The 22757-nt window shown below is 41.8% G+C and overlaps 1 protein-coding gene across 1 annotated transcript in view; it reads right to left on the bottom strand.

Annotated features, from left to right (window-relative positions):
• The window catches only part of PLPP3 (phospholipid phosphatase 3), a 77387-nt gene extending 57190 nt beyond the window's left edge, over positions 1-20197 (bottom strand). The window contains exon 1 of the mRNA XM_037499596.2: positions 19453-20197. Within this exon, the coding sequence (XP_037355493.1) occupies positions 19453-19591 (139 nt within the window). The 5' untranslated portion in view covers positions 19592-20197. The remainder of the gene's footprint in view (positions 1-19452) is intronic.
• Positions 20198-22757: the final 2560 nt, after the last annotated feature.

Below are 22757 nucleotides of genomic sequence, written 5' to 3'. Positions count from 1 at the left end.
ATTTAGTTGAGTAAAGATAAAATTAATCACAACAATACCAGTAACATCAAAAATGATAATGTGTACGTATATCTAAAAACTGAAGGAAAATTAAGTAAAAATGACTGAGAGGAAGCACACACAAGTGGTAATAATGCCTATAATATGAGTGGTTTCCCCCACCCCTTTTCTTAAGTTTTGCATGGTATTGTCGAAAACATTGAAAATGAAAAACAAATTTACCAATTTGAGAAAGACTACAATTTTTACAGTAATATCAAAAATGACTTGGGTTTTAAATTCTGTTCCATTTTTACTGAATATCTTGTATGTACCAGGCCTGTAGTTAATCACTAGAAGTGAAAATCACATCTCTGCTGCAGATTTCTCTATCAGGATTCTACATAAACCTTTATTTATTACTCGCTATACCTCTCCAAATATGCATAGAACTACAGTATTTCCTCCAAACTTTAATCAAAAAGAGAATAAAGATGCATGTGATGAGTGGCCCAGGAATTATATGAGCACAACAGAAGCATTTCTTCTAAATGTTGTTTTCAATCAGTCATTATAACTTCTCTGGTTAGGTACAATTGTCAAAAACTCCATCAGCAGTGCAAACCAAAGAGGAGGGAAAGCCATCCCTACACCTCATGACAATCACCTAAACGATGATGTTAGGGTCAACTGCTGGCAGATTCAAAGGCCCTGTCACCTCTGCATTCAAGTGTATTTGCATGTGCTAATCAAGCAAATGTTTGTAAAACTGCCACAAAGAAATAATAATAGTTAACTGATATCTAAATAACACAACATGGCAGAGACAGAAAAACCTTAGTTTAGGTTCTTGACTCTTATAAGACAGTCAGTATAGATTACATGAACAATAAACATTTGGGACACAGAGAATACATTTAAGGTCACTAATTTATAAAAGGTGTTCCTTCTTATCTCACTTCTCTGAGCCCTATCTGTTCCAGAAGAATCAGTTTGCTAAATGTGTGAGCCAAAGCCAATGTTCTTCTATGATGACGGGTTGGGTTGACCCAGCTCCTTCCAGCATAAGCTCTGTTGTCAGAAGTTTTTCTTCCTCCTGTAGATTCTATGGTTCTATTTTCTCCTCTCAATCTTACCAAAGATTGAAAGAAAGTGAGTATTTTCTGGTCATAGAAGTTTTGTTAATACATGAAATTTAGATCTATAACATTAAGAATGTGGGAGTGGGGAATGAAAAATAGAATCCACCAGAATTTAAATTATTTTCCCTCCTTGAGTTACATCATTATGTATTCTTCTATGCCTATAGCTCTTATTCAAGTGCCCCTTCCACACTCCTTCTGTTGGTCATTTTGCTGTTATTCAGACCATCTAGGAGGGTGACTATTAGAAGATTCACTTCAGGGAAGGTCAAATATAAAACCTGGTTTGGATGGATGAGCGTCATGTGTATGTAAACACACTGGCAAGTACTTATCAAGAAAGATTGGCCCCTTCACTTCAACTCTTCAAGTTTTGGTCAACTAGATTTTGAATCCCTTGTGTAGGAATTATACTTTTAACTTCTTGGCGACATCAACCAAGCATAAAGCAGGTGACTGGTAAATGTTGCATGATTAAGTAAGTGAATGAAAGAATGAATGCATGTGGTTGCTTTGGGTCCTGCAAGGAAACCACTGGTCTTTAGCTCGGGCATCTTTGCTGGAATGGTTATGACTATGTGGACTTTCGTGGGTCGTTTCCCTGCTCTGCTCAAAGACACATAATGTTAAGTCCACATTTTAGAGGTATGCCAAATCAACTGACAGAGGAAAGATAGCTTCTGAAACCAACTTTCGAGGGTTTTGAAATAAACTCTCACTGTATGGAGAAACTTTATACTTCCTTCATCCATCTCCTAGTCCCTCCTCTCCTCAGCAAGTCCCAGGGCGCTTTTCCAATCCCACATCGCTCTGTGCTGAAGCCAAAGCCCAGTTTCCTGCCTCAAAAGGCCCTTTGTTTGGGCTCTCTTTCCAAATCAGCGTATCCTGAGCTTGAACCCTCTTGCTTTTGAGAACTCCAATGCCTTGGCAGCAGAAGGCTTTGCCAGCAGGTTTGTGGTCCTAACAGCTTTCAAAAACCTCAATGTGAGGGCATGTCTATAGCTAAGAAACTCTTTTCATGGGAGGGGGAGAGAGGGAGTATTATTTTAAGAGTTGCAAAAACAACTTCAAATTGACTCTTTAGTCTTTAATTGCTACCAAAAGACTGAGAACTTCTTGTTAGCTTGTATTTAATTAAGATGATAGTTTTAATCAACTTTAAATGATATTGGTTAATATGCTCTGCTCAATCTCACAGGCAAGTTTTGCCTCAGAACCCTGGAATGTATTAAAGACAAATTTCCAACATGTTCTCTACCAATTGGAAAGCACCTTCCTGCAGCAAACACATCGGTGCAGCTACCTTAGAGTTCCCTGGAAGCGGTCCAGAGAGACTTTCCAAAGACCAGGTAAACAGCATCGGATCCACCCTTTGTATATGACACAAGCCACAAATCTCTCATGCACCTATTTGTTCTGAAGCTTGCCAATTACTGATGACAGGCAACAGTTGCCACAAAAAGTTGCTAGGGGGCAGAGGAGATGAAGGTGGAAATGCCTACTGTCTGTCAGACACCTTCCAACCTTGCAGCAACCTAAAGATAGGAATCACTGTCCCATTTTACAGATGAGAAAACAGAAGTTCAAAGAGGCTACCACCCTTGCCTCAGGTTTAAACTAGCAAATGATGGAGCCAAGACTTCAGTTCAGACTGCCTGACATCCTCTCTCCATTGTATCCCACTGTCTTTCAAAGTTTAAAACTTTTTGACTGTAAGCTCAAACTGTGCAAACTTGACAGTGAGCCACCTGATCTCACATCAAATGTTGAAACCTCTCATTAAATGCAGGATTCAGCAACTCAACACGGTCAAGACTCCAACTGTCAAGAACTGTCCTGGGTAAAGAGATTTTTATATCTGATGACCGGAGCAGATCTTAAAGACCATCTAATGTGACTGCCCCATTACCTGGGTTAGGAAAGATAGGCCAAAGGAGTGTGATTTGTGGAAGGTTCACTAGTGCCAGAGTAGGAATGACTTGAAAGGGTAAAAGCAGCCAAAGGTTGGAGCAGGGAGGGAATGGGGTGAGCAAACACCAGCCTTAAGAATGGAAACTCTACCAAAAACCAAGAAGCAGTAGGGTGGGTACCTTGAAGAGCAAGACAGAAGGCATGAAGGCAGACATCTGTGTGGTGTGTCTTGGGACCAACACAGATGAAGGTGGATGCCTGTGAGAATACCTGTAGATTCAAAATAAGGCTGGTAGAAACTACAGACTGTTAAGGACAGATGCCACTGGGGAATGGAATTTGGAGGATGGTGAAAGTGCCTATTCCCTTTTAATATATTCATATTTTTGGAAGATTTTTTTTATTGTAAGACTACATTACTACTCTCTAGGATGCTATGTTAAGGTTTAAAGGGCTTTGAAGCTTACTAACAGATAGGGCCAGTATCTGATTTGCAGAATAATCACATCCACTATTTGAAGGGACGCTTTAAAAAGAAGATATTTACTGGATTTAAACTTGAACCCACACAAAGGGTTTCATTTCCTCTGACTTTTACCCATTTTCTAAGATAGGTTTTTTTTTTTTTGTCTCATTTTTTCTATCTATAAATTGGAAGTGGGCAGGGGAATCCTCTAAGAAGGACGGGCACTGGTAGTGGTCTTAGTTGGGCAGAGTCACCCCTTGCTAAAGAGCTTCAGTGCCAAGCCTTCTTTGACAATGGTGCCTGAAAAGATTCTCTGATTTGTCCACCTAAACAACAATGCTATTAGCCCTCCCCCCAGGGCTCCCAGCTGAATTCTGCTACCTCTATACAGTGTCCATGTTATATTTCTAAACTGATCCTGTCCAATGTCTGCTCCAGAATCTCACAGACAGGGACCACACCTGAAACACCATTAGATCCCAATACCTAGACCAGTATCTGTTCATTCAAGGTGCCCAGTAAATGCTCCTTGAAATGACTCATCATCACCATTTATTCAGGTGTTTTTAATTATAAAACTGATTATACTGTTATTAATGCTATTAATTACTTGCCCAAAGAGCTGCTACTGGTCTAAAATTATAGGAAGATAAATCTTTTATTAACATAACATTTGGAAGAGCCAGAATTGCCTCTAAGGAATAAATAAGCTCACCATCACTGGAAATATTGAGCAAATACTGACCTGATACCAAAGAAAAAAAAGGTTTAGAGAGGACATGCCTGGATGAGGCATGATTAAATGGTCTTGAAGCCTAAATTCTAAAATATGATGTATAAATTCTGAGAGGGATTCCTAACACCTAATCTCTGTAGGCTTCAGCTTTATCTGTAAAATTGGAGCAATTTAATACTCCACAAGGTCATAGCAAGGACTGAATAGAACAACTGAAGTAGCAGGAATATATTTGTGACTCTACGGTTAAGTTTCTCTTTCTTCAGAATCAAACATTTTGGGTGGCCAATCAGCCCTCTCACAACTGTGAGAAGCAAGTTTAATCCAAATAAATATCTAGAAAGACAAACATGCAATCTCCTAGTATGCTGAGGGATTGCTTTTAAAAGTTTTTCAAATAGGTAAATAGTAATGAATTATACTTTTGAACTGACAGAGTAATCAGTGTAACAATATCATCAAATAGGAAAAGGTTGAAGAAAAAAATCATTCCCATTCCCTTCCTCCCTTTCAGTGTGAACTTTGTAATATTTTTTTAAGATTTATTTCTTTTATGCATATAAGAACTGGGGTACAGGCCAGAGGGGTGGGGGGTAAGGGGATTCACCAGAGACAGAGTGGGGACCAGAACAGGCAGATGGACTGAAATAACTGCTGAGGGGTGAGTGGGCAAGACAGCAGAGGTCTGCTGTGCCATGTGGGTCATCCCCCTGGCCAGGGATCAAAATCGTGCTGTAGAGGCTGTGGACAGCTTCACAGTGCTGTGCTTAACCCCTTGCGCCACCAGGGAGGCCCCTCAAGAACTAAGATTCCAGAAGATGTACCTGGTTGGACAAAAAAACTAGAGAATTTGTTAAGCTAGAAAATGTCTCTGTCCCATTTCACAGAGGAGGCAACAGTCACAGGCCAAGGTGAGCCAGTAGTTAGTAAAGGAGTGAGGAGATGAACCAGATTTTCTGACTCCCAGAGCTTGGGAAACTTTCCCCTATAGGAGATTTCTGCTCTTTCGGTTCAGAGAAGGCAAAACTAAGATGAGAAAGATCACTTCTTCAAAATACAGTCCTAGTTTTCAGGTTAAGTTACTAAATTGTTTTATTTTTAATAGCAATTATCATAGCACAAATTCAGTTCACTGACCAAGTTAAAAATACCAAGTGAATGTAAAATTGAACTTAAATTCCCAGCTGCTCTTAAGTTTGTTACATACTCCTAATCCCCTCAAGTTAATAAATACTTTATTATGGGCTACTACAAACTGTAGCAAGCAAAGGATTTTTCCATTTCATCACACTGACTTGCAGGAAGTATTAATAAGCACCCAGTGTATAGCTTCATAATTATACTTAATAATAATTCAGTTATTTATAGAAAGAAAAAGATACAGTGCCAGTGGCTACCTCGGGATTGTGGGTGTATATGGGCAACAAAAATGTTCTTTTTAATTTTGCTTCTAGTCTATATTTTCTAAAATAACCTTTTATTGACATTTTTTCTAATAAAAAGTTTTGAGCATCTATTATAGACAAGGAAGTCATAATCTATTAAGATGGAACTGTACAAAACTATAAAGCAAACCAAAAATGTTGACCTAAGAAAGGACAACACAAAGTGTTATGGGAGCCCAAAGGATTAATTCTGCCCAGAGGAAATCAGGAAAGGCTTCACAGAGGGAATGGCACTTGAATTAAGTATCAAGAGGTAAGTAGCACATACCAAGCAAAGAGAGGAATGATGAGGTGGGAAGTGCCTGGAATAGCCACAGGGCTGAGATGCCTAGAACAAGAGGATGGAGCAGGGAGTGGAGAGGATGGGATGCAAGGAACTAGGGAGTGGAAAGGGTTGGTTGGGGCCAGATTCTGAAGGATGTGAAATATGCTAAGTTTATTCACTAGTCAAGGAGGAGCCATTAAAGTCCTGCTATGCAGACGAGATCAGAATTGCAGTTTTGAGAAATGACTCCAGTATTCGTAATTGCTTAAAGGATATATGGGCGGGGAGAGACTACCACCATAGAAATACACATGTACACAAATGTCTTCAGATCGACCATGCACTGAAAATGGGTGGGAAATGTGGAGAATGGAGAGTGGATTCAAAAGACAAAAAATACACACACACCCTCCATTGAATACATGTGACTTTATAGCTCCAAAGCGTTCTTCTATAGATATGTGATATCAGACCCTTTGGCCTAATAGCTCTATGATATAGGCCAGAAATGACTCATCATCCCCATTTTATCACTCCTAACATAGCCATGATTGGCTGGAGGGCCACCACGCTAATACAGCAAAGCTGGGAACAGGGCCCAGATCAGCATCAAGCTGCCTCTTAATCTGTATTTTTTTAAATTGCACTTAATTGTCAGCTCAAGACACCTGGTCTTGTTCTAGCCATGGATCATCTGCTCATCTGCTCACCTGCCCCTTTGAGGGCAAGATCCACTTCTTGTATTTCCTGTATCTCCCTCAGTGCTTTGTATCTATCGCAATAAATACTGAGGGATCCGTAAGATGTCCCCATCTGTATTTTTCTGCCAAGCGGGAATGGTGAATAGCCAAGGACACACTTGCCCATTGGTCAGTGGGTATTTCCATTCATCACTGGCCACAGGGGACAAACAGCCTTTGCAATGACTCCCATGATCTGAGGTGCCTCTTGCCAGCTGCTTCACTACTCTGCATTCTAAGTGTGAAGGATCTGTACAAAATGGGCCTGCTCTAAGTCCTTCCTATTTAACTTTTCCATGGGTCTGTGTTTGTCAAAGCTCCATGCCAGCTCTGTCAGAAAAAGAAATGCCTCAGAACTTCTTTCACGAAAGGGGAAAATAGGCCTACTTTATACACTTGCTCTCATGCTAATCACACCACCATTCAAATCCCTACTGAATAGAAGACTCACAATAGCCTGGGAAATACACAGAGCCTTTACCCAAGTGTAGGCTACTTTGCTAAAAACGTTGCATTCTCCTGGCTTTTTAATTCACTTGGAGAAGAAGAATTAACAATGTAATCTGAGGTTACTACCCTCTGCAGAAATGTCTTTCTATTTCTATATGGAACTGGCCAAGTATTTTCCACCACGCCCATTGCCCCTTTCTTCAGAGATGCTACAGAATTGGAGCTGAGCTTCTCCTTGACATATTTTCAGTGAACGTGGATGCACAGTCCAAGTCACAAGCTCAAGGCAGATTTTAGCAAAGCATTTGCCCTGGAGTCTTAGTAAACGATCTCTGCTAATGATTAACTAGTTGAATTATTAATAAAGTGTGTCACCACCCACCAAAAAGGGTTGAGAACGGCTTGGCTGACCAGGTTCTGAGAAAACTGAACTGAACTTCAACCTCCTCCTCTTTCATAGGGTTGCTGTGAAATTCAAGTAAGTTAATAATGCATGTAAAGGCCCCTGCATGACTGCCTGCCAGAGAGGTATTCAGGAAAGTTCATGCCCTGCCTTCTTGTAGGTGACAGGTTTTGCATCTAATCTCTAGCCTCTACAAATTTACAAAGAAGCAGGCAATACTAAAATGGGTAAAGGATTTAAAACGGGCAAATCAAACTTGAATGCTTTATAATCCCTCAATTTCATTTTAAAACTGGTTAGCTTGCTTCACATGGTTATTATTCAAAATAGCAGTCAGTACAAATTCCAATACCAGTCTCCATGGTTGGAGAAAAGACACAGCTGTTGGTTGGTTCTTATCCCAGATGCTCCATTTTCCAGTTGCAGAATCCACAGCCAACTATTCAGTTACAGCATTCTCTACCCTTCAAGGTTCAAGGTCTTCGTGAGGTAAGTGAATGTGCCTGACTACAGTGTAAGAGTTCAAAAAGGTTCTTTTCCCAGTCTTTTTCCGGTTGACATTTGGAAAATGATACTCTGGGTGTGGTGGGTTTGGAATATTGTTTTGTTGGCTTTTCAGGGCTGTGGAGTTGGAGATTAGCATGAGAAAGATTAATTGCGGCAAAAATGGATATTAAAATTTGAAATCTGAAATGCACACAGGTAGTAAGAACTATTCAGTGAATAGGATTATTAGTTAATAATAAATATTTGGACTTCACTGAGGACAGCATAATGACAAATGAAGAATTTAAGGCAAAATCGTAATTGAAGTTCTCGAGCTCCATCAACAGCCTTAGGAAAATTTAATCTAAAACCAAAGTGGCTTATTTTCTGCTGGAATTGAAAGCCCTGTTTTTCTTGAATGCTTTTGCCCCAGTGTATTTTAATTTCCCAGCCAGACCCTAGAAATTCTGTATTAACTCAGTGCCTATTGTACAGACCTTCTAAAGTCCATTACATGGACATACCACATTTAGTTTATATATACATTGATTGGTTCATGAACATTTGGGTTATTTCCACATTTGGCTGCTGGGAATAGCACTGCCAGGAACATTCTGGTACAGATTTTTGTGTGGATATGTAGTAAAAGTAAATGAAATACTGACACATGCTACAACACTGAGGAACCTTAAAATATGATGCTGAGTACAAGAAGTCAGTCACAAAAGACCACAGATTATATGCTGACTCTTACATAAAGTGTCAGGAACAGGCAAACCTAGAGACAGAAAGTTGGTTAATGGCCGTCATGGGCTGGAGGGCAGTGGGAAGTAGGCAGTGACAGCTACTGGGAGTCAGTTTCTTTTTGCAGTGATGAAATACTCTGCCAGTACACTTTAAGTGGATGAACTGTCTGGTAGGTTAATTGTATCTCACCATAGCTATTTTTTGATATGGCATTACAACCCAAGAAAAACTATCTAATCCAACTCTATGTTTAACTCATTAAGAAACTGCCAAGCCATTTTCCACAGTGGCTTATACCATTTTAGACATATCTTCAGGTTCATTAAAATATGTAAGGAAAAAAAAAAAACAATAAATGGCACCATGTTCCATTTATTTTAAGGGACATTTGAGAAATTTTTAAATTCCAGAGCAAGAAAATAACAATAGCTTACAGTCTCATTTTCTAATAAGACTAATAAAAAAGGCATTTACTATTCTATTATATGGATTTCCTACCTCTTCCATAGACACTATTTAAAATGTCTGTGGAGGCAGTGGCACACCACCATTCAGAGATGCCCATGGAGAGAGCAACGGCCTGTAATCTTTCTTACCCATCCTTCTTTTCAGGTCCCCAATGCCGCAGGTATAGCTCTCATCTGCCTCAAACCTCCAATTTCCCTCCCTCCAAACCCAACAATCTCAAACCACAAATCAGATTTGTACCCTCTTAAAGACTTTTGACAAATATGTTCATTCCAAAATCATCTGTAAAACCTGTATTTTTCCCTTACATATTTTAACTAATCTTACCATACTTCTAAAACACTGCAGGGCCTCCTAAGTGGTGCAAGGGATTAAGTCTCAACACTATGAAGCTATCAGCAGTCACTGCAACATATGAGTTTGATCCCCGGCCAGGGAGCTAACCCACATGGGGCAGCAAATCTCTCCTGTCTGGCCCGCTGCTCCCCTCAGCAGTGTATTTCAGTTGATCTGCCTGTTCTGCTCCCTACTCTGTCTCTGCTGAATTCTCTCAACCACCAACCCCCTCTCCCCAGCACCTCTGGCCTACAACCCAGCTCTTGTATGCATAAATAAAATAAATCTTTTAAAAAATTAAAATAAAACAGTGCTGCCACTACAGAAAAATAATTTGGCTGTTTCTCAGAAAGTTCATTATGGAGTTGTATGACCCAGCAAGTCCATTCCTAGTAATATACTATGTTTGCTTTCTACATGAAATTTTCCATAATAAAGCCAAAACAAAAATACAACTTCATTTGCTTGGTTGATCTTCCCAAAAGGCAGTTCATGTTCTCAGTTGCTCATTTACAGCCCCTCCCCGACAAGTGCAAGTACATAATACTAACACCCTGACCTCCAACTACTCACCATTCCATGTATGCTCTCCTTTCCATATCTCAGCACCTGATGCAATACCCTCTCCTCAGCTTATAACTCTTGTTTCTCTAGCAAGACCCAGCTCCATGCCCTCAGGCAAACTTCATCCCTCTACAGAGGGTAGCTACAGACCCTGCCCTCACCACTCCAAAGTCAACATCACAGTGTGTGATGATTTAAAAGTCTGTTTCCTCTTCACCAGTCTAGGAAGTCTTAAAGGGCAAGGAACTCCAAGGGCCCAGCACATAGTAGGTGCATAAGCAACAACAGCAGAAAACTAGACTTATACTTGAAAGACAGGTATAGACATAGACCTAATTAAACAGGTTCTCTAGAAATTATACTGATTGATACCACAGGCTAATCTGGGGGCCAGGTACAAAGAAACTGTCAATGAGAATGGCTTCCTTTGTGTCAATATAATCATGTGTATTCTATGCGCTTTAGGAACACATAAACAGGAACCAAAGCATACTGCTTATTATGACAAGGCTTACATTGATTTGCATTTGTCTGCAAAACTCTCTAGGCATATAATTTTGTTAATTTGTGACAAACCTCAAAAACACACCACCAATACTCTGATTGCAATGTATACTTTCAAAGCATACAAAAATCAACAAATTCCTTTCAAAAGTTTCCAACTGAGACTTATGTGTGTTGTTTGTTTGGTTTGTTTGAAATTTGGGTATTTTAATGCAGATCATAATTTATAACTGAACCCAGATCTAGGGAAGAATAGTTTTCTAAGGATATTCAAGAATCTGACCTTGCCTTTGAACATTGGGACTGCCAATTAATGCTTTAGAAAATTATTTAACACAAGGCGCAGTTTCTTCCTCCGTCAATTGGGAATAATTTTCACCTCAAGAAGTGACTGGGAGGTTTTTAAAAAACAAAACTTTTTAAAATGTATGTTGTCTTTCTTCTCTGCCGGGATACATCATTTTAAAAAGATGGCGCACGTTTTCATCCACATCAGTCAGCGGTGATCTTTGGTAGTAAGCACTTTCTAGAACAAATGCCAATTTGAAGAAAGGTAATATATCAAAAAGCTGTATCTCATGCCCCATGTATCTCTGCCCTCACACAACTAACCATCAACTGATTTGGATTAAAAGTTAAACCTGTTTAACTTGTTCCTCTTTTGATTGACACAGACAAGAGAAAGAAGAGAATGGAGTTCTCTGGAGAACTCTACTTCTCGGATGATAACAAATTTCAAACTGACAAAAACCAGAATAGTAAAATGGTATAAAGATAAGACCTGGGTTCTAGACCTTGTTCTAGACCTGGGTTCTAGACCCAGATCACTGCACAAGCACTAGTCATTCCAAACCTCAGGTTCCCCAGAGGCAAATCAAAGTACTGACTAGGACATAGCTTGTCTACATACCTCAAACACCTGGCATAGCATCATAACTTCAGAGCACACAGCATCCCATCATTTCATGAAAGAGAAAACAAACCTCAAAGACATTCAGTAACTTGCGTCAGCTACCAGAGCTAATACATGTAGGCAAACTCCCATATCTGACTCAGAAGACTGTGCTTCCCTTCTCAGACCTCCCACCCAAACCCCCACTGTTCAAAGAGGCCTGTTCTTCTGACTGAGATAAAAAATGACCTTGGTATTGTTGATAATGAAATCTCCACGGCACTTTCAAATTCTAAAGATTCCATGAATCTAGACAATGAAGAATTGCTCCAATGGTATTTTCTTTATTATGTCCATAGAGAGGCTCATTCAACATATGCTATGCTGTTCTGCATTTATTTATGTATAACACTGACTCCTCCACTGACCAATATGGTTGGTGAGTTAAGACTCATCTGTGCCCTATATTGAGCTCTACAGAACATATTGTCCCTATTCAAGCTTTACAAAATTAAAATAAATGAAATAGAAAAGAGTGAGTCTATGTGGCACTAAATTAAAAAGTAGGCAGCAAGCAAAGTTAACAAGAGCTCTGGAAAATTCCATGACTACTTTATTAGCTGGGTACCCTTTGGCAAGTTACTTAACTTCTCTGAGCTGTAAGTTTCCTCATCTACTTACGGTATCTAATATCTATATCACATGGTTGGCCCGAAGAGTAAACATAATTACTAGCACAACTTGTCCTTCCTCAATAAAGATAGAGTGCCCTGGATGACAAACACTGTGATCATTCTCAATCAGAGCTATTCTTTCTAGTAGGTTTTTCGCTAGGCTGTCAAGACACAAAAAAGAACTGACCCAAAATTACACCATTTGTCCAAATTCCTTCCCACCCTTCCTAAGGTGTATTTGTCTTTCTCTTAAGATGATACGGTCATCTCCCTTTCAAAGAGGAAGAATCCAGCCACCAAAGACTATTGAGGTTCCTGCACTGTGACTTTTCCAGACAGGGTCAGAAAACCCGCCCCTGCTTCTCTTCAGCTAATGGAAAACATTTGTGTTCACTCTGCCTGGTATTTTCTTAAGAGTCTCTTCACCATTTTTTCTACTAATGTGTTTCAGGCACCTTTGCTGCCAAAAATGTAACAGGATTTCATAGAACCATTGAAGAACACTATTACTTGCACAATAATAACAACATAATACCTGATAATGACAGTACTTTCTAACTTTGCTTTCAGATTTATGATCTCATGTGAGGCCACACCAGGGTGTCACCAGTTTCTCTAACTTTAGGAAACTGAAGCCTTCGATGGTTAAATACTTTTTGCTGCTGTCGCCTATGGGCATGAGTGTTTTAAGTCAGGATTCAAATCAGAGCTGGGTAAATCCAAAGCTTGTATTGTTTCTACAATATTTTGCCAAGCTGAATTTGATGTTTTGAAGGCACCATTGAGGAATCTAATGTATTCCTTTCACTCTTCACTCACATACACGTCAATATCTCAGAAGAAAATATTTATAGAGTTAGCACCTCGTTTATCCAAAGTAGTCACTTCACTGGCAACTTCAACTATGGAGAACTCAGTTGGAATGTGGAAACAAATACGGGTCCTAGCCTTCCAGCAATTAGGAGACACCACCCAAGTCCTTGCACTAAAAATCACAGACCTTCAGTCCGGCACCAGGGGTAATTTTTCATCTTGAAAGAATTGTAACAAGCTTGATTATCTTTACTGAAAAAGACAGGTGCACTGGCCACAAACAGACAATCTGATAATGTGGAAAGTGCCAGAACATTCAGTGCAGGGACAAAAAGCCCCAGATATAATTCAACTGCCCTGAAGATGTGAACTGTGTATAATAAACAGCATAGTGGTTCTCCAATAGCCCTGATAAGAATCACCAGAAGCTTTCATAAAATACAGAATCCGGGGCCTGGCCCAAGGAAAACTGAATCTGAATCTCCCAGGAAGGAGAATCTGTGTGTTTCTCACAGAGGGGTCTCCTTATTAGGTGACCTTGTGAAATATTGACATAGTAGGCATCCCCAAAATAAATTCTTAACTCCTCAAACAATGTGCACTGGGTGGAATAGACACAAGGGTAGGGTTTCTCCATAAATATAACTGTCTTCACAGGGAAGAAGCTGGACTACAGTCTCATTAGCATCATGCTGTGACCAGCTGGGCTTGCCATCCCAAACAACTGCCCAGGAGGGGGGGTTGGGGGAGAAAGAGGCCAAAATTGACAGGCGATCAAAAGGGCTAAAAGTGGAAAAGTGGAAAAGGCCACCAACCCTGGCATTAGCGCTCGCCAAGAAAGGCAGCCATACCCCTAAGGTATATCTCTAAAGTTTGAGAGAAGGTTAGGGAGGAAAGTGCAAAGAGCAAAAAAAAAAAAATAACTTGCCATTCTGGACAATGAGGTTTTCAACCATCCAAGAAAAGCCAGCAGGCCTTACCTACTAAATGGAGGTTCCCTTTTTAGTAAACTAAGTGGTTCACCAGTTAACTAATGAAAAATTTGTTTCTGTATTTTGCAGTTCACATGGTAGAGTAAGTTATCAATATATGTTGAGTTATTAAAAACACATGCTTAGTGAATATAATAACAGCCACAAGAAGGGAAAAATTGCCGGTTATGCCTGCTTACTTGTCTGCTTGTGATTACCACATTTCAGGAAGCAGGTAAAAGGACACAAGTAGCCAAGACAAAATCTAGCCATTTTCTCAGCACACTGAATTAACTCCATGCAGTAAAACAGGGTACTTGAGCTTCCTCCAAAATGAACAAATTTAACAAGCTAATTGTCCGCATTATTTCCTTGGTAAAAAATATGTAACAATTCAATTGATGACAAATGATCTAAGAGAAGCAGTGACTAGCTTTTATCTATCACAGTATCTCCAGCAAAGATTCATAAAATTGTTGGCATCAGAATGGGTTTCAGAGATGATCCATCCCTTCCCTTTGTTGCAATGATAAAGAAAGTGAGGCCCAGAAAACTCAAGTGAATTTTCCCAAAGACACACAGCATCAAAATGGCAATACAAGACCAGAACTCATATGTGCAAGCTCCTCACTGTGGTGAAGTCTCACTGAGCTAAGAGATGAGAAAGAGCTAACTAATAAGCAAGAGTGCATGCATGAAGGAGACATTCAACCAGTATCATTCCTAGGAATCGGCCACAGAATGTCACGTGGCAGCCTCAAGCATGTTCAAGATCCCACTCAACCAGTCCTTTTACCAATCACACAACTAGAGGGTGGTGGCAACGGCAGCCTGGAACCTGAAGGTTCTGGCTCCACGCCTCCCATTCTCTTCACTACACCTCATTCCTCCCCCTTGTCGGCTGCTGAAAGTGAAAAGTTTCATAATAGCACACGGCAATCTTATATGTCCATTACACTGAAAGAGTTCTAGAATTTTATCTCAATGATTTCACTGCAAGTTAAGAAATGTCCAAAAACCTCCTGGAATCACAAACATCCTGGAACCACAGGGTTACTGCTCATCCAAATTCTATATTTTTACCCGTTTGAGCATCTTTCCTTTTGCCTCATTGACTCTGATGGGATAGGAGTCAGGTCATTCAGGTCGAACCTGACCATCACCTGCTTCCTTAAATAGCTCCCACCCTGACTGTAATCCTTCCACCCTCGAAAGTCAAATGAGGAACAGGGTTCAGGGCTTAAGAAGTCTGATGAATTTTATGGGCTGCCTTCTCCCAGCTAACATTTAGATAAACAATGAATAGAAATCATATGTCTTCAACTTACTGGGCAAATGTGACATTCTCCTATTTGAGGTGAATGGTTTATGGTCTTCATTGCAGCGTGATTACCAAGTACTTATTTCATGCCCTCATCTACCTATGATTCTGAGACACAATATATGAAGCAGATCATAAAACCTTTATCCAGGGATCCAGATTCTAAACCCCTTGTATTTGCCCAAGTCTTGAAAGATGACAAATAACTTTTGCATCCAATATTTCTTCTCCTCACAGGAATGCAACAAAGTGGTCACCCTGATCACCATTTGGCAGATGAGCTAACTGAACTCAGAAGACGAAGGACCTTGAACAAAGTCCACAGGACCCAGAGCCAGACCTGGCTAAAACTGCCGTCCAATCTAAGTGCATGGGATGGAAGAGGGCACTGCATAAACATCCAGAAATGGACACAGGGAAGGTGGAAGGCAGGGATAGGAGGTCAGCATGTTTGACCAAATCTCCGCCTTTCTGCTACACCCATGGAGGGCTATGTCCCCTGCAGTAAAGAGACACTCTCAAAACCTGGGAATGACTTAATACCAGAAGTAGCCCCAAATCAAAACAAAGCCATGGAGCAAGGAAACCATGTCACTCACCAGGAAAGAACTGGACCATTCCTATCCATCTGCTCTGGTTCCAATGGGTAACTAGGAAATGCAGAAGCAATGCTTTTTGTGAACTGAGCTTCAGGATTTTCTAATGAGAATCTAGTTTCAGGATTCTTCAGATAGGAAAGGAAAGGGGGATGGACTCCATCATGCTTGCTGAAAACCAGGGATTGACCCAAATCAACAGCTTAAACCTCAGCCTTGCCTTATGTCAGTTTTTCCCTCATCTATAAAATGGAGATAATCTCTTCATCTGAGTTGCAGTGACAAGTATATAAACTAACATTAAAAAGGGGCAAACATTATGTACTCTGGTTTCAGTTGTGCAATCATTTATACAATGGTTTATTCCCAAGTGTGTCCTAAGCAGAATAATTTTTTTCTATGTTGTCTATGTTTTTTCTATGTTGCTTTAATAAATATTTAATATAATTTTTAAGTAAAAAAAATAAAATGAAGCCAAGAGAGCTTGGAAAGATAGTGGATGCTGTGGTTCTGAGCCTCCTGACCTAGAGCCAATGCACAAAAGACAGGAGGTCAAGGCACATTACTTCATTGAAGAGAAAACAAAATCAACACCAGAAAAAAATGCCATGCAAAGATTCATAACTGTATTTATAAAAGCAATTAGTCAGCAAAGATGGGAGGCGAACTCCCATGGATGTTTTTTTGATACCAGATTTTTTTGGTCTTCAAACAGGAGAGGACTTTTGGCTTTTTTCCACCAATTTTTTAACATTCCAAAGAGGTAAGTGAAATAAGTTAGACTGCTTGCATATTTCCACTTATATAACACTTATATAGCACATCAGCTTTTATTTTTTCCAGATACAAGGAGATGAAGCTTGGTATATATTCCTATGAGAGAATAAACAGAAAGCTATGTCTCTTTTTAATATATTAGTGCCATGTAATCCAGACCATATGATCAATAAACTATATAGAAAATTAAATCATACTGACAATCTTAGCAAAAAGCAAAGCAAGTAGAAACAATTTTTTAGGATTGTGGTGTGTGGAATATTAAAATCACATGTGTGCTATTAATTTTCTTTTGGATGCCAAATAGAGTTCTCCTGCACAATTTTCTCAAGTAAACATTTACCTTACAGTTCTTCTTATTAAACATGTGAGAGAGGTATTAAACTTGTGACATTGTGTTTTGGTCTATGCAGAGGGGAGACTGATAATGACTTTGCTGATATAAGTTATAAAGGCATGGCACATACCCTTAAAATGAACAGCTATGTGCACATACCCTTAAAATGAACAGCTATGTGCTTCTTATAATAAAATATAGAGTCCTGTCATCTTACTACTTTTTTGAGGTAAACAGAGTCATTTGTTCAAATAAACCAACAGTGAGTAAACAATATAAATATGCTGGCTTAGAATATTGGGGGAGCGAGGCAGATGACCAACTTGTAAACAGACACCTTACTTACACCCTCAGTGGACAACAGAGATTCCAAGGGTTTCCATATCACCGGCTGCACTGTAGCTGATCGGTGTGTCTTTTTGCAAATCCCTCCACACTTCCTTTTCTTTATTAGGAATACACTATCTCTTGGGACTGTCTTCTGGAATCAAAGTGTGGAAGGGGGGCAGGAGAACAATGAAACTGTGCAAAGGCTGTCCAGCACGTTCTGCTTTCCTAATCACCAAGTAGGAGGTAGGAGGCCACTCTCTGCAGGTAGTCTAGAAAGAGCCTTCCCCACCACCCAACTCCCAAGATTGCTGGAAGCCCTAGGCAAGTTTACAGCAAACAGCTTCAACGTGTTTAGTGTTTCCACCTACTCCCCCAGGACCAGGGAGGGTCTTTTAAAAATTCAATAGCAGGCAGCAGGACGTTCAGTACTAATCTTCCCACTGTGCATGATAATAAGCCAGTCACCACCAGGAAGGTAGGCCCCCCAGTGACAAATCCTTTACATAGCATCTAAATGCTAAATTTATAAGAAGTGGGGAAGGGATTTGCTACCAGAACTCCTGTTCCTCTTCTGCCCTTCCACACAATTTTACCTGGGCTAACTCTCCTGATCTAAAAGGGGCCATTTTCATTTTCAAACTCTAAGAATCACACCCCTCTTTGACTCTCAAAATTTACTATGGACAGTCAAGTGACGGACAGATGGACCTCAGGAAGGGCCCTGCCACAGAATGAGTGGGGAGCCCAAGAGGTGTAGATCTCCAGCCCAAGATGTCCATGCTTTGCATAGACAAATCCATTTCCAAGGGACTTAAGACTCCGTGCAGGAGCTCTGTTTTAAGGGAACTGAATTGGGAACACAGATGTTTCTTGAGTTAAAGAGTTGGCAGAACAGCTCCTGGACCAAATCCGAGTTCTTAATGCAGGAAGGGGCCTTCCAGAGCATCTAGTTCAAACCCACTCACTCAACTGATGAGGAAACTGAGTCCAGCCAGGCAGTTAGGTGGCACACCCAGCGAGGGGCAGAGTGGCAGTGTTTCTGATGACAAGTCCCGTAGGCTTCCCATTACACCAAGATTGGCTTTAAAAAAAAATTTCTGCGCTGACTTCAACCTTGGAACTCCTGTGGATTCATGTCAATAGCTTTTTCCCTCCCCCCCACCGAGTTCATAAATCCTCCTTACCCTCCCTCTTGCAATTCCTTTAACTCCCACCACTCTTTTCTAGCTGTGGCCTCTAACTAGTTTGGTAAACAGAAGGGCACTATCGCCTCATCTTGCTGAGAGCCCAATTGATTGTGCTCCCCAAAACCAGGACGGGTGGTTTGTTTTTCCAGTGCCTCAGTTTCCCCGTCGGTGAAATGGGGCGCCTCCTTCGATCTGCACCGACTCAGGGACAGGGTTACTTAAAACCACCACCTGACACATAGTAGGTGCCTAAGAAAATGCCTGCCTAATCGCCACCTGGCATCTTGCCCCTAGAGAGCACCCTGGGGCAGGGTGGAAGACGAGGAGGTTCAGCGAGAAACAAGTGAAAAGACCAGTTTACTAGTCTGGCCGGGCCGAGGCAGCAACGGCGGAAGGGCTGGATGTTTACATACAGCCGAGGGGAAGGCAGCTCGGCTCCAGGCGGGAGCCCTGCGCTCCAGGAGATCCATTTTACTTGGATGCAAGGCAACAAGTTCTGTGCTGTCTCTGGGTCAGGGTTCAGCTTCCCCGGGTGTAAAAGAACGAATCTACACACCTTCCGAGGGATTCCGCCCAGGCTTCCAACTGGAGACGGCTTTCAAGGAGTTGGTTTCCAGTTGCCCGCGAAAGCCTAGGCACACCCAAACACTAAGTTACAGGCCAGGACGGCGTTGGGATCGGGGTGGGCGGGGGCCTCGGGGTCAGAAGCGGCGCGAAGGCTCCCGAAGAAAGCTTCGGGGGCCTCCCGCGGCTGACAGCGCGGCGCGGCGCGGCGCGGCGCTGCCCCGAGACTCCGCGTCCAGCCCCGGGCCCCGCGCCAGCGAGGACGCGGAGAGCCCTGCGCGCAAGCACCGATCGGGCTGGGGCGCGCGCGGGGCGCCGAGGGCGGAGGGACGGCGGGACGGGGCTCACCCATAAACAGGCAGAAGAGATCCAGGCAGATGAGCAGCACCCGCTTGCTGCCGCTCCTCCGCGGGTTGTTGTTGAGCGCCGGGCTGCCGCCGTTCTTGCTCTCCGGAGCGATCGCCTTGTCGTACTTGTAGTTTTGCATGGCGCTGGCTGCGCCGCGAGCCTCCCGCCCCGCGAAGTCGTCCCGGGACAGCAGTCACACACCCAGATACCCGGGCTGCCTCTCGGCCGAGGCGCTCTGGAGACTGGGGGTCGGCCGCGGCTCGCGAGGTGGAGGCGAGAGCGCAGTCCCTGCTGCCTGCTTCCCACTGCAGACAGGGGTGTCTTCAGCCCTCCGCGTGCTCCTCTGCTTCTCCCTTCCTCAACTCCAAATCGTGCCAAAGTCCAAGAAGAGAAGCGCGTCAAGCCCCAAGCAGAAACTTTTGCAGAGCTGCTGTGCCCGGGGCGCGCTGGGCTGGCGCGCGTCTGTGTGCGCGAGCTCGCGAGTGGGCAGCGCGGCCGCTCCGCCACCTTCCTCCGCAGCTGGTTAATGAATGGGAGCTGCGCCGAGCTCAGCCACTCCGCAGCGCCGGCCCCACTCCTACTTTTCCTCTCCTCCCCCTCCTCCCGCTGCTGCTGCTGCTGCCGCTGCGGCTGCTGCTGTGATCGCCTGGATTTGTTTTCTGCACTTTTATTTCACGAGGTCCTTTAAAAAGAGAGAAGGGGGAGGGAGAGGGAGAAACAGAGGGCCCTCCTTACTTGGCTCCGAAGAGATTCCGAGAGCACAGCCCCTTCCTTAAGCAGCCTAAGACGTAGGATAATTAAGGCCACATTTCCCCCCACCCCCTTCCAAAAAAAAAAAAAAAAGTCCTAAAAGGAAAAGTTACTCTTCAAACCAGAGATTCCGGGAGCCCCTAGCGTTCAGAAACACCAAATTGTTACAAAATGAAAAAAATAAAAAGAAACATTTTTCTTGCTGTCCTTGGGTCAGGCAAAAGTTTTGGCTGTGCACTTCAGGGCGCTGCTTCTCATTTGCAAATGTGGACCTCGAAGTCGTTCATGTTATTTGAATCGTGTTATCCTGAAAATATTCAAGGAAAGGTGTGTTAGGTTTCTTTTAATTTTTTTAATTTTTTTTTTTTTTAAATCTTAACAGGATACTGCGCTAGATTCTGGGAATACAAACATGACCAGAGTGCATGACTCGAGCTAGACCTCGTGGGTTTGAGTCCTGCCTGTGACTTTGTGCCTTAGTTTCCCCGTATGTGAACTGAAGATAACTGTTTCTCCCAAATAGAGAAACTGTGAAGATTTAATTGGTTAATACATGCGAGTGCGTCAAACAGTGCCAGGTACATATTAAGTCCTATATAAGGATTTGTCACTAGCTTTATTCATGTTCCTGTGGTTGGATCCCAAGTCTCCAGCCCCTCTGCTAGTTCACTTGGCATCAAGACTGCCTGTACCAATATGGGGGGGAGGGGAGGGGGGTGTGAGGGCTGCAAAATGCTCTCTGGTGGTATCTTATCTTTAACTTGAGTTTTGGTGCACACTAATGCCTTGCCTTCAAATGTTATTTTAATTTTTTTTATGAGTTAATCTTTCTTCCAGATAAAATGTAAACATTTCCAAGGTAAGGGTTTCCCTCGTATCTTCAATGGTGGCTAACAGAGTGCTGGGTACACAATGAATAAAAAAAATAAACATTTCTTGCAGATGTCTCTTTTTGTGCATCTAAAACTTGTAATAATTGCAGCTTTTGGATATATTATATTGATTGTGTTCTCTTTTACACCGAATTGTTAGTGGGCTCAGTAACCCTATACCCAACCACCTTCAACAACTTGCCCTTTCTCCCACAGTCCATTCCCACTCCATACCCCTGAGCATCTATTCCCCCCGCCTGTAATCACATCCAATCCTTCTCCAGCTAGCAAAATACTTCTCTTGCTTTATGGTCCTCTGAAATGTCACCTTCTCTCTGAGACCTTTCTTGACCCCTGGACAGAATTAACTTCACCTTCAACACTTTGTTTATAACACTCTTGTAGCACTTATCACAGTCTGATTTGGTGTTATAGTTAGTAAAAACTAGTCTGCTTTCTAGATTATCAGCTCCACAGCATCTCCTCAAAACTAACACAGGGTTTGGTGTCTGCTGAATTAAGCTCAAGTCCAGCTTGGAGATGACAAATGGGATTGGCAAAGAAAGGCAAAATTGCCGTCTTCTGGAGCGCTTTTGGAACTGAGGCATCCAGTACTGATCAGATAAGAAGCAAGTAAAGTCAGGGTGATTAAGAAAATAGATTTCTTAGATAGCTTTTCAGAATAGCTTGTCTTAAAATATTAAAAGTAGTAGAAACAATACAAGGCCAATTTTATGATTATTGAGCTTCTAAAAGAAATTTAGTGATTCCAATGTCTTCTTCCCTTGCACACCAACCCTCTTTGTAGTAATAACCAATCTTGAAGTTCTAAGTCACTAAAACCTTATCTTTGAAATTCCAATGTACAAGAAACTGTAAGCCTTGTTGAAACTGATCTCTCCCTCTTTTGAGTTCCAAAAATCCTTGACATCTTGTGGAGCTCAGTTGGCCGTTTACTTTTCCACCCTGGACTACTCTGCTGTATTATTTGGATTTTATATTTACCTCCCTTTACATTTCTTGTCTTCTTTTCCTCATCTGTTAAATGAATTTTATTAATTTAAGAATAAACATTTTAAAAGCCAGACTTTTACTGTATTAAAATGATCTTATAACTCAGCAATCATCATTGGTCTCTTTAAAGTTCCTGGGTTAAAAACAAAGAGACACCCCACCAACTGGGAGAAAAATTTTGTTTTTTGGTTTTTGTTTTTTTAAAAGATTTATTTATTCATTTATACAAGCACTGGGTACAGTCAGAAGCGTGGGAGGGTGAGAGAATTCACCAGAGCCAGAGTGGGGAAACAGAACGGTCAGACGACGAAGTACACTGCTGAGGGGAGCAGCAAGTGGCAGGTGAGGTCTGTCCTGCCATGTGAGACCCTCGCTGTCAGCCAGGGATCAAACCAGCGCTGCAGAGGCTGCAGGCAGCTTCGCAGCCCAGCGCTCAACCGTTGTGCCACCAGGGGAGGCTTGAAAGAAAATTTTTGCACACAACACTAATGATAAAGGACTGATCACAAAAATCTACAAAGAGGTGATGAGACTCAACAAAAACAAAGTAAATAATCCAGTAAAATCATGGGCAGAAGAGCTAAAAAGAAACTTCTCCAAAGAGGAAATGCAAATGGCCAAGAGGCGTATGAAAAAAAGTTCCACATCACTTGTCATCAGGAAAATGCA

Source organism: Talpa occidentalis, unplaced genomic scaffold, assembly GCF_014898055.3.
Source record: "Talpa occidentalis isolate TD23 unplaced genomic scaffold, MPIMG_talOcc4v2.1 talOcc4.9, whole genome shotgun sequence".
Lineage (NCBI taxonomy): Eukaryota > Metazoa > Chordata > Mammalia > Eulipotyphla > Talpidae > Talpa > Talpa occidentalis.
This window is presented reverse-complemented; position numbering and strand designations above follow the sequence as displayed.